The sequence below is a fragment of the Bos mutus genome, chromosome 18 (assembly GCF_027580195.1).
Source record: "Bos mutus isolate GX-2022 chromosome 18, NWIPB_WYAK_1.1, whole genome shotgun sequence".
NCBI lineage: Eukaryota > Metazoa > Chordata > Mammalia > Artiodactyla > Bovidae > Bos > Bos mutus.
This window is the reverse complement of record NC_091634.1, coordinates 26,983,762-26,998,805: the sequence shown is the minus strand read 5'-3', so window position 1 is coordinate 26,998,805 and position 15,044 is coordinate 26,983,762. Positions and strand designations below refer to the sequence as shown.

The 15,044-nt window shown below is 44.2% G+C and overlaps 1 protein-coding gene across 6 annotated transcripts in view; it reads left to right on the top strand.

Moving 5' to 3' along the window:
- Window positions 1-220: 220 nt before the first annotated feature.
- SLC7A6 (solute carrier family 7 member 6) overlaps window positions 221-15,044 on the top strand; it is a 32,405-nt gene continuing 17,581 nt past the window's right edge. Inside the window, exons 1-6 of one of the 6 annotated variants that reach the window (XM_070388125.1) lie at window positions 221-596; window positions 2,299-2,424; window positions 3,985-4,058; window positions 5,249-5,306; window positions 8,772-8,824; window positions 9,609-10,165. In XM_070388125.1, coding sequence (XP_070244226.1) covers window positions 9,643-10,165 — 523 coding nt within the window. In that variant the 5' untranslated portion in view covers window positions 221-596; window positions 2,299-2,424; window positions 3,985-4,058; ... (1 more) ...; window positions 8,772-8,824; window positions 9,609-9,642. Of the gene's footprint in view, window positions 597-694; window positions 859-914; window positions 1,200-2,298; window positions 2,425-3,984; window positions 4,059-5,248; window positions 5,307-8,771; window positions 8,825-9,608; window positions 10,166-15,044 lie in introns of those variants that run through there. The other 5 variants (XM_070388121.1, XM_070388123.1, XM_070388124.1 and 2 more) reach the window with 5 other exon arrangements.

Here is a 15,044-nt window from a genome sequence, read left to right as displayed (position 1 = left end):
GGGTTTACTCTGGAAGCCCGGCGGTGTCTATGTGTCTGTGGGGACTATAAAGAATGCGCGGTAGCCGGAAGTTGCGTCCTGGGTCTGTGTCTCCCCAGGGTCTCTAGTAGCAGTGTTGGCGGCGAACAAAGTATGGAGGCTCTTCAGAGTTCCTCGTGTGAGCTGTATGGGGTAACCCCTCCCCCGCCCCCGCCCCAACCGGGAGTCTGGCCCAGGCCAAGAACTACAGAGGAAACGCGTGTGGGGTCATTTAGAGTTCCCCCGCGGATGCGTCCTCTCAGTGGCCCAGAGAGTCCCCTGAGTCGGGGAGCGGACATCCAGTCGGCGAGCATGACTGGGCCCGGGTCACGGGAGCCGGGACCGCACGGACGGGCGCCGAAGCGCAGCCCACTGAATCTCTGAAGCAGCTGCGGCCTCCTGCTGGCCGGAAGCGCCGCCGCCCGCGAGGCCCGCGCTGAGCCGCGCGCTCTGTCCCGACGCGGCGCGCGCTATCGCGATCCGGCTGCGGGTGACGTGGCGGGGGCGGGGCCTGAGCGGTCGCGGCGGGGGCGGTGGCAGTACGACCGAGCATCCTGGAGGCGCCGGGCCACCGCGAGGTAACGGGCCGCGGGCGGGCGCGCCGGGAGAGCGGGGCTGGAAGAGCGCGGCCGGGGGGTAGGGGGCCGGGCGAGGGGAGCGGGGCCCGGGGAGCCAGGCCCGGGCCGCGCCGGCGCCGCGTGCGGGATGCAGTCCCGGGAACCCCGCGCGGGCCACGCAGGCCGCGGGCACGTGAGAGACGCTGCGCGTGAGCGCGCTCCCTCCTGAGGGGAAAGCCGTGCGTGTGAGCGGGACCTTGAGCGTGAGGGGAATTGCAGAAGTGTAAGGACTGAGTTTGTGAGGAAGACGCGGCGTGTGTGTGTGTTTGTGTGAAAGAGAGAGAGTTGGTCTGAGGGTGACTCTGAGTGTGCGAGACGCAGTGTGAAGGTGACGCTGTGTGTGAGAGAGACCCTGGGCGTGAGCATGACTCCCATGAGTGTGCGAGAGACGGAGAGAGGAGATGGTAAGAGACCGTGAGTGTGAGAGAGACCGCGGTCAGAGTGGCCCCGAGTGTGGCCCTGGGAACACGCGAGAGAGCGCATGTGGGTCTCATGCTGAGAAAGAACCTGTGCTGCGTGGGAGAGACTCAAACTGAGCACGGCTCACGGGGCGAGACTGAGCATGTGAGCGCCTGAGCCGAGCTCTCTGGGGGGAGCGGGGGGGGGGGGGGAGGCGCACAGGCTCCTGCTGGACTTGGGAGTCTAGCCGTTGGAGGGAGGACGGTGTGTTCGTCTTAGTGTCTTCAACATTATGTCATCTTGTTTGATCATCTCATGTTAAAAGGAAGGCGGTATTTGTGAAGCATTCAAAGAATTCTTCACTAAGCACTGAGCAAACTGGGCACCACTGTTATAGGCAGTGATAAGCAGGAATCAATATTTAATTTAACATTTGTTTTTGAATACCTCTGTGTGCAATGGTCTATGCTTGTAAAAAGAATTCAATCTCTGCCCTTGATGGGGGCAAAAAAAAAAAAAAAAAAATACTGCCAACAAATCTAGCGCCCGGTGGCAGAAAGTTCAGCCAACTGGTGCTTATCTCTGAGGACTGATGCCTGATTTTGAAGATCTGGGAGGAGCAGACTTTTGAAAGCCTGTTAGTGCTTCCTGAAATCATTTTAACTCTCTTTTCTTTTCTTGCTGGGAGGCCCTTGAGTAAACGACCCAGGCTGCTTGCATTGCTGAGGTCCTGCTGTGTGCTGGTGGCTTTTGCTTGCCAACTTTGGTCTCAGATTATCATTTAAAGTTCTTTATGTTTGATTTTTCTTTCGTGACAAATATGTGGGAAACCGCAAGTCTGATGTTCTATCTGCCTCCTTCCCTGTCTATGAAGATATTTTTATTACCGCCTAAAAGTAAATACCAGTTATATGGCTGATTTCCCTGGCATTTCTTGGTACAGGAAATTTCCTGACCTATGTCCTCTGCTTCCTGTTGTAGTCTCCAGGATGTGGATACTTTTCTATAAAAGTGACTGAAGTGGTGCTCATGGGACCTGGGGCAGAGGGAGCTGCAGTTGTTTAGACATGCATGGTTTGAAGTGACCAGGCTAGTTCTCAAGACAGGTGTTCAGTTACACCCCACTGTGGGTGTGATGGGACTTCTCAGTAATTGAGTGCTACCCCTGCTGGGCATGTCAAAATTAGATTTTACAAAAGGAAATAGGGTCTTGCTGCTTACTAGGTTCATGTTTGGATAAGTTGTCTCTCACTTTTTGTTGCAGAGATTAATTCGACAAGACAGACACTTGGAATTAGTCTGACTCGGGAGACTTCATTTTCTTCTTTGTACCTGACCATTTATGATGAAGTGGCTTGTGAAAGTGTGATGGTTGCTTATTTCCTCACAGGTGAATAAAATTGCTCTGCTCTTCCTTAACTTTCTTGGATCTTTGTGAGTTGTAAAGAGTTTTAGTTACTTGAGTACAATGTGGATACAATAGTAATGAAGAGAATGGCTCACACGTAATTAACAATTATGTAACACTAAATTTTATTAGATAAATTATATATTTATTATATCTCTTTCTAAAGAGTAATTGTGGTGGTTTATAATTAATGATACTTGCAATAAGCAAGTAAAAATAGGAAACCAAAGCCATGGAAAAGACTAGATATCAAGTGTTGTTGAAAAGTGAAGATATCTGTTCATTGTGATTGGGAAATGAGTTTGATCTTGAGTTTCCTGGTATCCTAGGTGAAAACTCAAACCTAAACAGTCACATAATTTTCACTATTTATGAAATAATAAAGTACAATAGTAAATAAACATAAATAATAAATATATACACATATAATTTAAGTTTAAGCATTAAAAATAGCAATGCATTTTCATCGTGAATTTTTTTTTTTTCATCGTGAAGTTTTGTAAAACTCAAAGAATTAAAAAAAGGTCCTCGTGTTGTCACCGCATTTAAGATTTTATCTTTTTCGACGGCAATTTTTTTGGCATAGTCATCAATTATAAAAGTTTTCAAATCTAGCTTGTAAAATATTCTTCATAATTGAACTGTGAAAGATCCACTTTTTCCCCCCAGAAAATTGCATATGTTATTTTCATGGTTAAATTTTCATGAAATTTTAGTGGTCTGGTGAATTCTTTATTATTTGCCTCAGGAACTTGGAAAATAGGATAAAAGCTATCAGAAAGCTGTGTCTGTGTCCTTACAAGTGGGGTTTAACACTAGTTTCTCAAGACAAGAACGGGTGCGTGGAATTGTTTAATGGAATTTGTCTTTAACAATGATTTTAGAGACTTTTAGAGCAAGGGAGACTGAGACATACACACTCAGGGACACAAGGAAATGTGTGGAGAAAGATGTCAGCCAGAATGCTGAGGAAAAAGGTAGGAGAACGGTGTTAGAAACAAAGATTTGTGTTAGAGACAAAGGGTATATGAGCCAAGACGTTTGTCTGATGAGCTCTGGAAGCCCTGGACTCCTTCGGTTTCTGGAAACTGCAAATGATTCAGTGTGACTGGACCATGGGAGGGACTAGTCTGCAGCAGGGGGTCTAGTGATAAGGCCCTGCTAAGTTTGAAATTGATCCTAAACCTCTCAAGCAGCAACTGAGGAAGGGTTTCTAACTATGGTCTGATACCAACCAGCTCAGTAGATAATAAGGTTATTCTGTGGTGAAACTGAGGAGCCAAAGCAGTCTTTTCCTTTTGTAAGTCTGTCTCCTACTCCCGAGCTACATCCGTCTCCTTTATGGAGGTAAGCCCTATTGTTGGAGGCCCTTTTTTTTCCCCCTCAGAATTCACATAATTTTAGCCAAGAACTATGTTGGGGCCTTCCATTTTCAGGTGTTCTAGATCCTTGCTGATTTTATGTTGACTTGTTTTATTGATGACAGAGAAGTGTCTTGACATTTCCAACTATAATTATGGATTTATCTGTTTTTCCTTTCAGATCTATCAGTTTTTGCTTCATGTATTTTGAAGCTATCCTGTTGGAGGAGATACACTTTCAGAATTTTCTTCTTGGTGAATTGACCTCTTTATCATTACATAATGTCTCTTTTTTTCTTCTTACTCTGAAGTCTTTTGTCTGATGTTACTATAGTTAACTCCCTGTTTGTTTTGATTATTGTTATATGGTTTTTCACCATCTTTTTATCTGTAATTTATTTATGTCTTTATATTTCTAGTGGGCTTCCTATAAATTGCATATTGGATTTTGCATTTTTATCTAACCCAACAATGTCTGTCTTATAATTGATGTGTCTAGATCATTTACATTTTGTGTTGCTATTGATGTGGTTGGATTAAAATGTGCTGCTTTGCTAGTTGTTTCCTGTTTTCTATTTATTTCATATGTTCTTTGCTTCTGTTTTCTACCTTCTTTTGGACTGAGTATTTCTTTGATCTGTTTTAGCTGTACTGTTGGCTTACTGTTTATACTTATTTTTTTAGTGGGTGCCCTAGTTTCTCAATGTACATCTTTAATTAATTACAGTCTATCTTAAATAATATTTTTCCATAGTACATATGTATAAATATTTATTAAGTTGTGCAGTTAGAATTTGTCCAGTTTGTAGTTTATATATAATGTCTCAACATATACCTTATATAGTATTACATCATTTTCACATATAAGAACCTTACAATAGTTTAACTCCCAGTTCTTTTTTTCTGTCTCTGTGCCGTTGTCATACATTTTACTTTTACATATGCATTAACACTGTATTGCTACTGTTTTTGCTTTAGGTAGTTAGATATATTCTAAAGCAATTAAAATAAGCAAAAATTATATTTTTAATATTTATCTCAGACCATTTGATTTTGTCATAGAATTCTCTCTGTTTTTTTTTTTGGTTGTGCCTGGAGGCATGTGGGATTTTAGTTCTCTGACCAAGGATCAAACCCGTGTCCCTTGCAGTGGAAGTGCAGACCCCTAATCACTGGACTGTCAGGGAATTAATTCCCTGTCTTACAACTCTTAGGTGCTCTTTTTTTATTTCCCCACTTCTGATTCTTAAGGTTTTCATTTCTCTGCTGAAATTCCACCTCTGTTCCTGCATGTTGGCTAATGTTTCCATTAAAGTTTTTCATGTATTAATCATAGTTATTTTCAATTCACTATCTCATAGTTGCAATATCTGGATCATCTCTAAGTCTTGTCCTGTTGATTAATTTGCCTTTTGATAGTGGGTTGTTTTTCTTGCTTTTTTTAGGTGGCTTGTGATTTGTTACTGATTACCAGATAAAATATGTGGGAAAGTAGAGACTGAGGTATATACTTTATTCTGGGCAGAGGGTACAGGTCTTCTTTTGCTAGCCTGTTAATGTGGGGGTTTGAGTCAGAAATGAGTTGGGTTTGGGTTTTGTTGTTGCTGTGGTTACCTTAGGTGCACTAGCGGCTTCAAATTCCTCTGCTGTTTCCTTGCCGTGTGTGTGTGTGTGTGTGTGTTTAGTCACCTCTGACTCCTTGGGACCCCATGGACTATAAGCCACCAGGCTCCTCTGTCCATGGAATTTTCCAGGCAAGAACACTGGAGCAGGTTGCCATTTCCTACTCCAGGGGATCTTCCCGACCCAGGGATCAAACCGGCGTCTCTTGTGCCTCCTGCATTGGCAGGTGGATTCTTTACCACTGAGCCACGTGGGAAGTGCCCCCGGCCCTGACAGTGGATTTTTCTCAGTGTTTATGCTCCACCCTCAGCTTTAGGTCTTCTTTGTGCACCTGTGCCTCAGTGCACACTCTCCCGCAGCCTTGTTGCTGGATGCTTGCTCACCTGGTGGTGGGGAGTAGAGGGGTTCTCTGTTGTCTTGGATCAGCCTCAGCCTTAGGCAGGCCCTGTTGCCATGAGTCTGGGGAGTGGATCTTTCTGGGTGAGCCTGCCACCTCCTATGGTCTGGACCAGAATTTCCTGCCCCTCCCCCAGCCAAAGAGGGTAGTTTTATTTTTCTTTCACTCGGTCTCAGCTGTCTTGGGAGTGACAGAGTTTGCCCATTTCCCAGGGGTTTAAGATTGTATTCTTTAGAGAAGGGAGCAGGTGGACCTTTGTATTTTTCCCAGAGCAGTCACTGCTTTCCTCCTCCAGGCCAGCCTGCCTGAGAGGCTTTCTCTGGCGCTGTATTTCCCGTGAGCACCCACTGAGGTCTCACTGGAAAAAACACTTGGAGTGTCTATGGCTTTTAATTGACTTTTATTAGTAATAAATTTCTAAACTTGACCTTTAGTAATTTATTAAAAATTGTACCTAAATTCTTCTTTCCTGCCTGTATAGTGGTTCCATCATTCTCCTGCCACAGGTAAGCCAGAGCTTGCATCTCTCTGGGGATACTCGTTTTTCCTTAAATTTCAGTCTCGTTGGTTGGCCTGTAACCTCATCTTGCTAATGACTTCAAGAAAAGTTATAGTTCTGTAGATTATCTGTTTTTTCTTGACATTGGAGTGGGAGTGATGCTCTTCTCAGCTTGCTATATCTTAAGTGAAAGTTAAAAGTCAAGGCAAATACATTTCATATTGTTTTAAAATTTTCCAGTGAAATGAGCTTACCTCTCTTTCTCCCCCCACCCTGTGATAAAATATTTATTTGGTCTTTGTCCACTGTTCTGTCACACAGCTCCTGAAATGTCCTTATAAGAGCCATAGAGGCATCTTTTATTATAATATTAGTTTTGTTCCCAGTTCCTCAAATAGCTCCAGATCAATAAAGGTTAAGTGGATATCTTTTTGTTATTTATATAACAAGCCTTTTTCAACACTCATGAGTCTATGTCAATGAAGTGACTTTTGGAAGCATCTAGATCCTCTGAGGATGGGGGTTGCTTGCCCCAGGAACCAACCCTGTGATTAGAGGGTTGGAAGTTTTAGTTAAGGTCTGACCTCCTGGGAAGGGAGAGGGTCTGGAGGTTGAATCAATCACCAATGGTCAGTGATTTGATTAGTGTTGCCTTTGTAATGAAGCATCCAAAAGGAAACCAAAAGGGCAAGTTTTGGAGATCTTCCCATGCCTCTTTCTCCATACCTTGCCACCTGCATCTCTTCCATCTGGCTGTTCCTGAGTTACAGCCTTTACAATAAACTGGTAACCTAGTAAGTAAACTTTTCCTGAGTTCTGTGGGTTGCTCTAGCAAATTAATTGAACCTGAGGAGGGAGTAGTAAAACCTCTGATTCATAGCTAATTGGTCAGAGGCAAAGGAACAACCGGACTTGCAATTTGGCCTCTTAAGTTGGGTGGGAAAGGGCTGTTTAGTAGGATTGAGCACTTAACCTGGGGAATCTGTTGCTGCCTTCAGGTAGATGGTGTAAGAGTTGATTAAACTGTAGCAGACACCAGATCTGCTTGGCGTTGCAGAACTGTTTGGTGGAAAACATACACGCCTGGTATCAGAAGTCCAAGCCCCAACCCTCTCCCTGCCAGCTAGGGTGATAAATAGGGGAAGGCCGGGTTCCCTGCTTGCCTCCATGTTGGGGTGAGTGAAAAAGTGCAACCTAAGTATCTTTGCACTTTTTTTTTTTTAAGGAATTTAAGGGAGGGGAGAAAAAGACCTTTTCCCTTCACCCACTTTAGGTTCCTTGGGTGGGGTGTTGTAAATTAGACTGGTAAAAGACTGACGAGAAAAACAATCAAGTTTATTAATATGCATAGAGTATACACATGAAAGCACTCACTGATGAATGAAGACCCTTCACCTGATTCATGTGAGTCGGTAGGCTCCTCTGGTGTTTCCTAGTTTTGTTTTCATGCATATCTGAGCTCACCTGACAGATACGTGAAAACACATATTTTCCCACGTGCTTGCAGAGAGTCACCTTCATGGCTTGGTGCCAGGAATGAAAGGCGAAGTGGTGCTGCCTTAAAGCCAGGCCTCATAATAAGCCTCATAATAAGCAGAAGTAGGCTGGTTCAACTCCTCTGGGAGTAGGGGAAGGGTTATTAAAGGCCCCAGAGAAGCTTTTTCACTCAGGCTGAGGTCTAGACTCTCGAGCGGAGCTGGGGCAGGTAAGGCAGGAGTTTTGAGTGGGGCTTGTGGAGATTGGAGTTTTCTACTCACTCTTGAGTGGCTGTGGTTCACTTGCTCTGAGCTCCATGAGGCAGGACTCCAGCATACCCATTTTTGTGACTAGATGAGAAGCTTCTGGGAAGATGATGTACTGTTCCCATTCTTATTCCTGGAAGTTATCTCTGTGACCTTAAAGGACTGACCCCTCCTGGGTGGAATCAAGTGGCCTGTCAGTTTCTTTCCTCCTGAAGATGAGGAAGATGAACTAGGGGTTGGGGATCTGAATTCCCAATTCCTAGGGCACAGGAATTGAGGGAGCGAGAAAGCCCTGCTGAGTGCAAGGTTAGGAAGGTGCTTGCCTTCCTCTGAGAGAGTCTGGGTTTTTCATCCGTAGGTTGGTATGGGATCCAACTTCCTTGAGGTTTCTGGACTGGCCCAATCGTTATCCAAAAGTAGCAGTGAGTGTGTGTGTGTGTGTGTGTGTGTATACATACATGTGTACACCATCTCCCTACAGGTTGCCTTCCAATGCCAAATCTGTGGATAAGAGGAGCCTTACAGTTTTTGTTTGGCTGTCAAAGTTCTGGGTCCTGTTAAGGGGAAATCTCTTGGCACCCCCAGGTGGTAGTGAGGGGTGTGCTGAGGAGGAAAGCAAATAAGCCAATAGCAGACGAGTCTCACGTTAGGGTGCCCCCTGGATGCTCTTTCTCCTTCTGTTCTTATTATGTTATCCCTCTCTTTAGGGCACTTTTGAAAAAGAAAGGTTGAATGGGCAAGCAGCAGTGTGGGAAGTAAGGTGAGTGTTGTGGATATAGCGACACATGGGTGTATATTTTCATGGAGTTTCTCTCCTTGGTCCAGTCTCTGCAATAGCGTTATGCCCTATCTTTAGCATCTTCCTAGCCCTTCCCATCACATGTTCATGTTCTTTACTGGCCTGGGAGTAGCTATAGACCTCTCCACATGTGGCTAGAGACTGCAGAAGTGCCTGTTTATGTTTGGGCAGAGGTAAGTGGGCATGGAAAGTGAGAGGCCTGGCAGGCTGGCTAGTACTGGGACTTTGGTCTTCTCGGCAGGGCAAGTTTGCAGGTTTTAAGTTGGCAAGAACAGAGCAAAATAGAGAATTGCCTGACAGTCCATTGGTACGGACTCTAGGCTCTCAGTGCTGAGGGCCCAGCTTCAGTCCCTGGTCAGAGAACCAAGATTCCACAAGCTGGGCAGTACATCAAAAAAAAAAAAAAAAAAAAAGGCCAAAAAACAGAACAAAACCTACATCTCAGGGAGAATTTATGCTATGGATAAACCTAATGTTAGCCTACTCTGGGCATCCTGTTGGAAGTCACCAGCATATGGTGCCTGAGCCCTTTTGGTGTCTGTCTTGGAGTAGTGGAGGTTAGCCTGCCTCCATTTCTCTGTATCCTGTGGTGGGAACTGAGACAGGCTCATTGTATTTAGGTCTGTATATGAGTCACATGGTCCCTACGTAAGAAGTGGGTAGGGAAATCCGCCTGCTTTGCAGGTCTAAACTAGAGCGTTATCAGCCGTTACCCTAGACTAACAATACTTATATTCTTTGCCAGGCTGTAGTAAACACAGGTGAAAGAACCACTTGCCATGGAAGCCAGGGAGCTGGAGAGTCCCACACCCACATACCATCTCATTCCTGAGGCCAGCCAGCCTAGGGAGGAAGAAGGTGACTGCATGCTGCCTCAGCGGGCCACAGAAACTATGCAGCTGAAGAAGGAGATCTCTCTGCTGAATGGCATCAGCTTGGTAGTAGGCAACATGATCGGCTCAGGAATCTTCGTTTCACCCAAGGGCGTGCTGGTCTACACTGCCTCCTATGGGTTGTCACTGGTCATCTGGGCTGTTGGTGGGCTTTTCTCCGTTGTGGGTGCCCTTTGCTATGCAGAACTGGGGACCACCATCACCAAATCTGGAGCCAGCTACGCTTATATTCTTGAGGCCTTTGGGGGCTTCATTGCTTTTATCCGCCTCTGGGCCTCACTGCTAATTGTTGAGCCCACTGGTCAGGCCATCATCGCTATCACCTTTGCCAACTACATCATCCAGCCTTCCTTTCCCACCTGTGAGCCCCCGTACCTGGCCTGCCGTCTCCTCGCTGCAGCCTGCATGTGTAAGTCTGAGGGCTTGGTGGGGGAATGTGTATGGGGGGTGATTTTTATAATTCTAATGGTAATTTATATTTGAACAGCCTATTTTGCTTTTTTGCGTATGTATTGGTAAGAGAGGCATCTTAACTTTTTTGAAGAAGCAGTTTTACCGAAGTCATTTGTTCCTGAGATCAGTGAGGGTAAATGATAGGGATGGGGGATGTTTGAACCTGTCTGTGGCTTTTGGTGCCTCGCTTTCCTTCCACTTTTGGCTGTCCCTGAGTTCTGTTCCTTAGTCTACGTGACAGGTTGGTGAATGTCTTATATTTATCTTGTCAGATGTTTAGATTGGTGTCAATATGGCTAGTTGTAACTTGACCCAGGAAAAATCCCTCAGTGCTGAGGCCTTTATTCTGCTACCCCCCCAAAAAAGTTATTTTGCTTCCCCTCTTTTAATCTTAAAACAGTTTAAAGTCATCAGTGAGGAAATGGTCTTCTTTAGACTATGGGGGTCCCAAGACTTTGTATCCTGTAGGCTCCTGGTGAAACCACTCCTTCCTGCAACTTCTACTCTCTGCAGGTTGATCTAAGCAGCAGGCACCACACCAAAATGGCTTTTTCCCATTGGTGTTTCAGATTTCTTTTATGCAGACTGTGTAAACAAGCTCCTTCTACAGCCAGTAAGGAAGGTGGCTTCTTCCCTGTATTTGGATTTCTGAGGACAGAACCTGAGAGATCCCAGTGGATCTCTCTCTATCTTCCTTTTTCTAATGAGGTAGTAAGGAGGAATTTTGTGTGAAATCACTGGACGGGAGAGAAGATTATTGTGAACTTGGTCCAGTAAAGCTAGTGTTTTAGCTGAGAAGTGACCCAGAAATCCCTGTGTCTCTTAGCACGGTGCTGCCAGAGGCACTTAATTATACTGTTTTTTTCCATATCTTTGCTTGCAAAACTTTGGCAGTATGTGCGGTTTATCCAGTGTTAAAAATAGACAGTACCTTGGAGTTAGCAGTAAAGGATTGTACAATATGCTGTGCTTCCTGACTTTAAGGAATTTATTAAAGACAGATATTAAAGGAAACTTTTCTACAGATAACTCGTGGGAGGAGAGAAGGTGGTTACTCAGCTATGTATCTGATAGGGTTTCACCAGGGGTCTCTAGCCTGACTGAGATCTCTAAAAAAGGCAGTAATTTTCTGATTATAAAACATGTTTGTTAAGGAGAAAATTAAATTAGCCTCAAATCACCTGTAATCTACCCCAAGACAGGAGTACTTTTAATAGTTCAGTCACATTTCTTTCTGTTATAGAATTGGAACCATATTTTGTATATAACTTTATATTCTACTTTTTAAACTTAGTATATCATGAATTTCCCTCCATTTTGTGAAATGTTCAAAAGAAACATTTTTTAAGTAACATATATATATTCTTTTTATTAAAAGATAATGCATAGACCCTACAGACAATTAGAAAAACTCAAAAAGAAAAAAGAAAATTAAAATCACCCATGATTTTACCTCTGAGAGAACTATTACTATAAATATTGTGTGAAATACCTCCCAGTATTTTTTTTTTCTGTTTATTCATCATTTTAAAGAAGTACCCTTGAGATCAGAGCTTCCCTGGTGGTTGCAGTGCAGCCTGCAATGCAGCAGACATAGATTCAGTCCCTGGGTCAGAAAGGAAATGGTGACCTACTCCAGTATTCTTGCCTGGAGAATCCCATGGACAGAGGAACCTGGCAGGCTATGGCCCATGGGGCAACAAAGAGTTGGACACAGCAACCCTTATGATCATACTCTTTGTGATTTGTATACTGTATTTAAAAATTTTTAATATTAAATCCCTTTCATCAAATATTGCTAGAAAACGTGGTTTGGGACACAGAAGTAGTTTCCAGGCAGTGTAATGGTTAAAATCATAGCCTCCCTAGGAGTTCCCTGGTGGTGGCCTAGTGGTTAGGATTCTGAACCCGTGGCCTGGGTTCAGTCCCTGGCTGGGGAGCTGAGATCCTGCAAGCTGCTCTGCCTGGCCAAGAAAAGGCGGCAGTGGTGGTGGTGGAGGGGGGGCTTCCCCAGTGGTCCAGTGAGGCGCCTCACTTCCACTGCAGCGAGCATGGTTTGCTCCCTGATCAGGAAACTAGGATCTAAGGCCCTGCATGCCATGGGGAGCGGGGTGGGTTGGGGGAATTAAGGGTTGGGGGCTGGGGAATCATAGGCTCCCATGCTAGACTGGGTTTGATTCCAGCTTTACCATTGAGTAGCTATTGACCTTGGAGGAGATATGACTATTGCCTTAGTGTTCTTGTTTGTAAAATGAGAATATTGACTGTACTGTTGACTGGAAAAAAATACACAACCTAAATGTTGAGAGTTAGGTTTTATTTGGCAGACAAAACTGAGGACTTAAGCCTGGGGCACAGCATCTCAAGATAGCTTCTGAAGAGGTAAGGGAGGAGCCAGGATATATAGGAATTTTTGCAGCAAATACCAGTAATTGGAACATTAAAAGATTACTGTTTTTTTTTTTTTTTTTGCGTCGAGGCATATGGATCTTAGTTCCCTGACCAGGATTGAACCCATGCCCACTGCAGTGGAAGCTCAGAGTCTTAATCCACTCGATCACCAGAGAAGTCCCAAAAGATTACTGTTAATTAAAGAAAACCAGATATCCCAGGTTAAAGAATTTAGTGCTTTTCTATTTATGAGAAGAGTCAGGGGTCATTGACATCCTTCCTTTGATATGTACCTCTGCTTTCTCATCCTGAGTCTCCTCAGGGTACTGCGTCAGGGAGTGGCTGCCTGCTAGTTGGTGGGCATCCTGTTTCATCCTGAGTTCCCCTGGGGCTCCCTGCGAGGCAGCTGTAATGGCTTGATGGCTGTAGCATCCGTTGTTTGGCTGATAGGGCAGGCAATTTTTTTTTTTTTTCAGTTTGTTGATAGTATCTATCTGAAAAGATTGTTGTGAGGAATAAACGAATCAGTACACCTATAATACTTCTCTCTGCCTGGCATGTAGTGAGTGCCTTATAATATTATTATTAAAAATAATGCTGCTATGGGAAATCTTTGTGTAGAAATCATCTTCAGAGTTTTTTTCATATTCTAATAGGGTAGAATTATATAAGAGAAAACCCTGTGTCTAAAGAATTAAACTGTTTTAAGTTTCTTTGTGTTGCTTTTTAGAAGGTTTTATGAATCTGTACTCTTTCTGAGTACCTGTAAGTATCTGTGCATTGGTCTGGTGATGGCCTCAGGATGAATTCCAAGAATAACTAAATCAGAGAGCTCAGTCGTGTCAGACTCTTTGCAGCCCCATGGACTGTAGACTGCCAGGTTTCTCTGTCCATGTGATTCTTCAGGCAAGAGTACTGGAGTGGGTTGCCATTTCCTTCTCCAGGGGATCTTCCCAACCCAGGAGGCGAACCCACATCTCCTGCATTGGCAAGCGGATTCTTTACATAGTTCCACCTGGGAAGCCCTAAGTCAAAGGTCACTTCTCTACATCATTTTTCATATAAAGAAGATTTTTATTTGTTAAATCTTGTTTTCCTTTATCATTTTTCCCATTGTTTTTTGTGCTTAGGAAGCCTGTCTCCACACTAGGAGCTAATTTTTTGATTGAAGGAGAGTCTTCACCTGTTCGGAGAAGGCAATGGCAACCCACTCTAGTACTTTTGCCTGGAAAATCCCATGGATAGAGGAGCCTGGTAGCCTGTAGTCCATGGGGTCGCTAAGAGTCGGACACAACTGAGCAACTTCACTTTCACTTTTCACTTTCATGCATTGGAGAAGGAAATGGCACCCACTCCAGTGTTCTTGCCTGGAGAATCCCAGGGACTGGGGAACTTGGTGGGCTGCCGTCTATGGGGTCGCACAGAGTCGGACACAACTGAAGTGACTTAGCAGCAGCAGCTTCACCTGTTAGAAAATGTGGTTATATCATATAACTTCTTTTATTCAAATGTACCTTTACTCAGATTACTCAGTATTTGAATTCTGAACACTCGCTTTCTAGAAACTAAGGCTTTTTCATAAAGCAGGCCTGAGGGCAGGAACTTGTCAAAGTTGCAGCCAAGTTGTTAAAACCTTGACCCATCCTAACAGACTAGATTTTAGGGCTCAGTTTACTTTTCTCTTTGGAAATTAGGGTGTAGAATCAGGTTGAGGTATCATCCAGCTAAGCTGGGGTGTGCTGGAGGGAGCCTCCTTGGGCAGGGGTGGCTCTGAAAGCAGCTTGGTCTCAAGAGATATACATGGGAAGAAAGCGATTATGTCATAATTAGGGCAAAAAACAAGGATCTGCACTGAATCCACTGTGAGGCTCAGGTAGGAGAATTAAGTCAGTCTTGAAACTGAGACATGACAGGGATCCAGGTTGTTAATTGGAAGACTGCCTAAAGAAGTTATATCCATGCCAGGGTAGACAGTTAAGGTTCCATCCTAGAAGAAGGGGTCCAGGCAGTCTCCATGTGGCTAACTCTAGGTTGAAGCTGCAAGCCTATGGCTCACAGACCAGACTTGGTCCACACATGTATTGGGCCTATACAGTGTTCTAAAAATTTTGAATTACTTGCCAACATTTAAAAATCAGGACTTGCCCTTTCTCTTGAAAAATCTAGAGTTCTGGCAAACTTGGACCTATATTCCATTCTTACATCAGTTGCATTTGAATAGTGGTTACTCCTCTAAATGAAGCATATAGTCTCTTGTTCACCCCAGTCCTCCACTCCCTCTTATTTTATATCCAGACATACTTGTCTTTGCTCATTTATATTACCTTCTTGGGTCCTTAAGGCACTGCTATTTTAGATCGTGTCTTATGACAACCCCCCACCCCGGTCCCGGGTTACACTGCAGGAAGATAGATCCAAGCAGCTTTTTTTTTTTTTTAATTTCA